The sequence below is a fragment of the Mastomys coucha genome, unplaced genomic scaffold (assembly GCF_008632895.1).
Source record: "Mastomys coucha isolate ucsf_1 unplaced genomic scaffold, UCSF_Mcou_1 pScaffold6, whole genome shotgun sequence".
Taxonomy (NCBI): domain Eukaryota; kingdom Metazoa; phylum Chordata; class Mammalia; order Rodentia; family Muridae; genus Mastomys; species Mastomys coucha.
In genome coordinates this window covers 95,427,120-95,433,086 of record NW_022196912.1, presented here as the reverse complement: position 1 = coordinate 95,433,086, position 5,967 = coordinate 95,427,120, and the positions used below count along the sequence as shown (strand labels likewise).

The window sequence follows — 5,967 nt, the reverse complement described above, 5'->3', positions numbered from 1 at the left end:
GCATAGTGGAGAAAGCAGGGGCAGGTTAGGAATGGAACAGGCCAAGGAGGAAATCAAATGGAGACGGTTCTTTGATGAGGCGGTGTTTGGATGAGAGGAGTTTTGCAGTGAGTGGGGCAGAAATTCAGGCAGATCCCTGATCCCTGAGAAATGGCAGAGAGGTCAAGCCTGAGGACCAGGGCTTGGAAGTGTGCTCTAGCTCCATCTAAGAAGCTTTAGTGATATTATCATAGATTAACAAACCTTTTTTCTTGTATTGTTTTGGTTTTATATGATGTCTCATTATAATAGCTCAGGCTGGTTTCCAACTTGCCATCCTCATGTCTCCAGTCTTCTGAATGTTGGGCTTACAGTTGTGTGCCACCAAACTCTGCTACAAGGTTTTCTTTCCTTAGTTTTGATTTTTTTAAAAAGACTTTTTGAGGGTCTTAGGTAGGTCAAGTAGGCTTCAACTCACGTTGTGACTGAGGCTGGTTTTGAACTCCTAATCCTTATGGTGATACTCCCTGAATTCTGAAGTTTCAAGTGTTTACTATCATACTCATCTAAAACTTGTTTGTCTCTTGTTAATTCAGTAACAAGAAGTTTTTACCTCCACTTCACAATAAATAGCATTCACCTTTAAAATATGTCAGCTCAATGGTTACCTAATTTTCATACTACTACACAGCCGATGAGTGATGGAGCCATATTGGAAAGTTCCAGTTTGACTTTTCTGACTTTAACTCCTTGGTTGTGTGTGTGTCTCACATTCCTCTGTAACATAGAAGAAGCCTGAGTCACCTCATCCTCTAATACGCTAACAGTAGTGTAGGAACAGCGTATCTACAGAGTGTATGAGTCATTCAAACGTGGAAGACATTTCTCTCTCCCCATCTATATGTAGCCCTGGCTGTCCTTGAACTTGCCCTGCGGACCAGACTGGCCTGCCTGACAGAGCTTCACCTGTCACTGGCTCCTGAGTGCTGGGATTAAAGTTGTGTCCCACCCCCCCCATACAGTTTTTAAATAAAAAAAAAAAGACAAAATAAATTTAGTTTTGCTATTTACTATGTAAATGTTTTCCTCTCTGTTTTGACTGGATGGTTCTGAGCCATTTTGGACTCTCAAAAGACCTAAGGGTTTTATAGTTCAGATGGGAGCTAGTGCTTCCCAAGTAATTTTTTTTTGGTGGGGGAAGCAAGAAATGATGCTAATTTTTATAGACACTTATATCTTACATAGTAGGATTTTCCTAAGATTTTACTTTTAACTATATGTGTATTTAGGTATGTGCACATTATTGCAGTGCCTTCAGAGTCCAGAAGAGGGCACTGGGTCATCTGGGGGTTGAGAGCCATTCCAAATATTGCATTGCTCTGCAAGAACAATGTGTACTCTTGACCTCTGAGCCATCTCTCTAGCCCCTCAAAGCAAGATCTCTATAACAGTAGCAGCTCTCAACATGTGGGTCTCGACCCCTTTGTGGTTCACATATCGAATACCCCTTGTATCAGATATTTGCAGTATGATTGGTTCGTAATGTTATTATGAGGTTATGAAGTAGCAATGAAATCATTTTATGGTCGGAGGTCAGCACAACATGAGGAGCTGCATTTGAGGGTTGCAGCATTAGGAAGGTTGAGAACCGCTGCAATACAGCTGTCTACAGTGAGATACAGTTGATTATGAAGGGGTGAGTTTATCCACGACTATGATAGGTGTTTCTCGTCCAGCATTAAGATCGTTGTCAGAATCTATAAATAACTCGTGCTTTTACAAAAAGTTAAGCATTAACAGTCTGCTGACTTTGTCAGTGATAATAAGGCAGCTGTCAGTTGTACACTACTTTGCAGATACGAAGAAACAATATTTTTAAATTCTGTTCCAATGTAGGGTTGGCATTTTGACAAGTGAGAAAACAACTGCTTTTCAAAAGCTGTTCCAAAGGATATTTTGAAAAATGATATTTAGAAGTATTTCCATTATAGTATGTTTTCTGTTTTATTTATTTATGTATTCTGCAAGGGTTATTCTGACTACACTGTTGTGTTGTCCTGACTACATAGAATATACTGGTCCGGAATTTCTTTCAATCCTCCTGTCTCCACTTCTGTAGTGCTGGGATTACAGTTGAAGTCATTTTTTCTTTTTGACAAATATGTCATCAGACAGGTCGACATCACCTCTGTAATCTCTGACACTTCAAGGTCAGCCTAGGTTTCATAGTGTCTCAAGAATACCCCAAACTCTAAACAACATATATATTGTTAATAGCCTTACGTGATCCTATATAATGGTAATTTTTCAATGATTATATTTAGTGTTGGGGTATAGCTCTGCATGCTGGAGGCCTTGAGTTGGATCCTCAGCCCCAGAGCAGGGTGTGGTGGCTTACTCAGTTCCTCTATGAAGATCAGTATGTCAAAGGCTTTGAAGTTATGGAAACACTGACAAGTGGGCCCTAAGGGATGTCTGTCAGGGTTTCTCTGTGTAGTCCTGTCTGTCCTAGAATTCACTTTGTAGATCAGGCTGGCCTCAAACTCTGAGATATGTCTGTCTCTGCCTCCAAAGTACTGGGATTAAAGACATGTACCATCACACCTGGCTAAAAATAAATAAATGAATAAAAAACAAAACAGAAACTGGGCTCCTGAGATAGTTCAACAAGTAGGGCGGTGGTGGCGCACGCCTTTAATCCCAGCACTTGGGAGGCAGAGGCAGGTGAAGTTCCAGGACAGCCAAAAGCTACACAGAGAAACCCTGTCTCGAAAAAACAAAACAAAACAAAGCAAACAAACAAGTAAAGGCACTTGTAAGCAGAGGGCATTGCACCCTGGAACTGTAGCGACAGTGGGCTGTTAGTGGCCATGTTGGTGATGAGAATTAAGTTGTGGGTCCTCTGCAAGAGCAATTAGTGCTCTGAACTTTGGAGACATCTCTCCACCCCCTTACATTTTTTTAATAAAAGATTTATTTAGTTATTTTATATGTGAGTACACTGTTTCTCTGGAGACACACTAGAAGAGGGCATCGAATCCCACTACAGATGGTTGTGAGCCACCACGTGGTTGCTAGAAATTGAACTTAGAACCTCTGGAAAAGCAGTCAGTGCTCTTACCCACTGCGCCATTTCTCCCTCCCCCCTCACATTCTTAATACAAGTAAATAATGTGGTGCTTTACCTCCTGAAGTTAACTGTTTCAAAAAAGTTAATTTGGCAAATAATTATACGATACTCAATGAGTCTGAATTTCAGATGAACAGATGAATAATTATTTTAAAAGTGTATGCCTGATAGTTCATGGATATATTAATACTAAAACACAACTCACCGTTCATCTGAAACTCATACTGAATAAATGCTTTTTAATTTTTCTTTGGAAACCCTATTTATAGAAATACAGATAATCCAGAGAAACTGAGGATATAGTTCAGTGGTAGAGTACTTGCCTAGCATGCCCAGGCTCTAAGCTCAATCCCTAGATTTGTTAAAATGAGATGATAAAATCTATCCAGAGTAACTGTAGGATGAAGACTAGGCGGTCCTACATCTTTGCTCTAGTTGGTCACTGAACAGTTAGGGAACTTCCCACAAAGCCCTAGAATTGAGCTAGCTTGTGACCAGATCCTGAACTAATTTTAGACTGAGGTTTTCCAGGGATTGGGGAGGGGGGAATGCCATATTTAAAATTGTGGATTAAAGTATATACTTAAGAGGAGAGAAGAGAGAGTGTGTCATATGTTGACACAGTAAGGCCACTTCAGACACATCATTACTAGGCCTCTCTCTTCTACCTTAAGCAAATAAGGCAGGGATAAATAATGGCTTCTTAATACAAAGGAGCCAAAGGGAGCTTTTTAAATGTGTAGTTGAGCATGTCAAGCAAAGGAACTGAGATGGGAAAGACCTTGCAATGAATGAACAAAACTTACTGTGTTGTTTGTTTATTTTTTTGAGACAGGGTTTCTCTGTGTAGTTCTGGCTATCCTGGAACTTGCTCTGTAGACTCAGAGACTTGCCTGCCGCTTGCTGGGTTAAAGGTTTAAGCCGCCACCACTCAGCGGACTTGGATTACATTCACAAACCACAGTATGCACCGGATAAATTTTTTAAAATCTATTACTTATTTTCATATTTAAGGGATTACATTCCATTTGAATTCTCACTTTTGGGTTTGGTGATCTTCTAGTAAGTTTAGAATGTTGTAATATGAACTTTTGAATTAACTACTTGCAAAAAGATAATTTTGCTTGACAGATGAACCTCTTCCTCGATCCCCATCTTTATCTTAAGAATTTCTTTAGTTCATCTTTCATCAGTGGTTGTATGTAGCCACCCCCAAGCCATCTCTGGTCCTGAGGATGTAATTCCTGTTAAGTTGAAAGGGCAAACCTGACACCTGCCTATTTCAGGTTAGTTAATTACCATTAATGACAGAGGGTAGATTCTTGGAAAAGCACTCCATTGAAAAGGGGACTTTCAACTTTATTTGGTAAAATTCCAGTGCACTTACCCAGTTTCCTCACTGAGGTCAACTTGGGGACTCCTGCACTACTGAAAGGCAGGTACTTCGGGCCTATATTGTGGCTGCCATTAACAGCTGTGCATCCTTGGAGCTCCATTCTCAAGACCTTTGGCCTCACCCCTACCAATGAAATAAGATACTGCTATGTTCCCAGAATGTTTCTCGTGGCTTGCAAATGCATCTGGAACCAATGGACAGAGGACTTTCTCAATTTGATTTTGGCAATTTTCTTTTCACTTTCTTTTGGGAGTGGGGGTGGGGGGTGGGGATTGTTAGTGCTTGAGGTTGAACCCAGAGCTTGAAGCATGCTAAAAGCATGCGCTCTACTACAGGGCTACTCTATCAGCTCATTCCTCTTTTCACCTTCCCCCAAACCCCCATACCTGATACCAAGAGTCCTATCAGCTTGAACAATTCTGCCTTTTTTTTTTTAACCGATAGGCTGAGGGGTGAAGGTCAATTAGAAAACTGGAGAATAGAAGGGTGGTGATACATTTTTGGAGGGGGCAGGTGTACTGACAAAAACCCAGACAACCTCCTTCCAGACGTTCAGTCCAATGGTGGGTTCCCTCACTCGGTCAGGGATCTAGGCGCCCCAGGAGGCAGCAAGCAGCGCTGGGCGAGCCGCTGTCCCTCCAGGGAAGGAGGGTGAGCCCGCAGGCCGGCTGCCACTCTGATTGTTACGCGTGTCCAACTTCACAGAGTGCGGCGTGCCGCGGTGCGCCGGGGCCGCCATCCTGAGCCAACCGTGGTTCGGCGCGGGCAGCGGCCGCTGCGAGCCGCCGCCCGCCGTCTCCGGGCAGCCGTCCGCGGGGGAGGGGCAGCTGGCGCCCGCGTTCTCCGGCCCGGCGGCCGGCGGAAGAGCCCCGCACCGCGGAAGCGCGACCGCGGCTGGGGATCAGCTGCTGGAGGAGGCGGAGAGGCGGAGCCTAGGGGGGAAGGGGAGGGAGGGAGGGACGCGACCGTGAGGAAGCCGCGAACGCCGCCGACCGTCTGCACACCTCGCTCCGTCTGCCATGGCTGGTTAAAGAAGCCTCCGGCTCGCCGCGCGCGGGGAGGGAAGGGAGGGGAGCGGCGGCCGGGCGTGCGGCCGAGGGAGGGGCGGCGGCGCGAGCTGCGGCGGCGGCGGCGGCGGTTCCAGCATGAAGAGGAGAGCTGGCCTGGGGGGCAGCATGAGGTCAGTGGTGGGCTTCTTGTCCCAGCGGGGCTTGCATGGGGACCCCCTGCTCACTCAGGACTTTCAGAGGAGACGCCTGCGGGGCTGCAGAAACCTCTACAAGAAGGACCTTCTCGGCCACTTCGGCTGTGTCAATGCCATTGAATTCTCCAACAATGGAGGCCAGTGGCTGGTCTCAGGTAAATCAACCCCCTTCCTTCCCCTCCCCGCGCCTCCCGCTCCCCTTCCAGCTGCCCCTGGCCCTTTCCCCGCCACCCTCCCGCTGCCCCGTGTCCCCACCCC

At 45.4% G+C, this 5,967-nt stretch overlaps 1 protein-coding gene across 1 annotated transcript in view; it reads left to right on the top strand.

Annotated features, from left to right (window-relative positions):
- Nucleotides 1–5,248: 5,248 nt before the first annotated feature.
- Dcaf5 (DDB1 and CUL4 associated factor 5) overlaps nt 5,249–5,967 on the top strand; it is a gene marked incomplete at its 3' end in the record, with an annotated part of 97,409 nt that continues 96,690 nt past the window's right edge. Inside the window, exon 1 of the mRNA XM_031357729.1 lies at nt 5,249–5,864. Within this exon, the coding sequence (XP_031213589.1) occupies nt 5,651–5,864 (214 nt within the window). The remainder of the gene's footprint in view (nt 5,865–5,967) is intronic.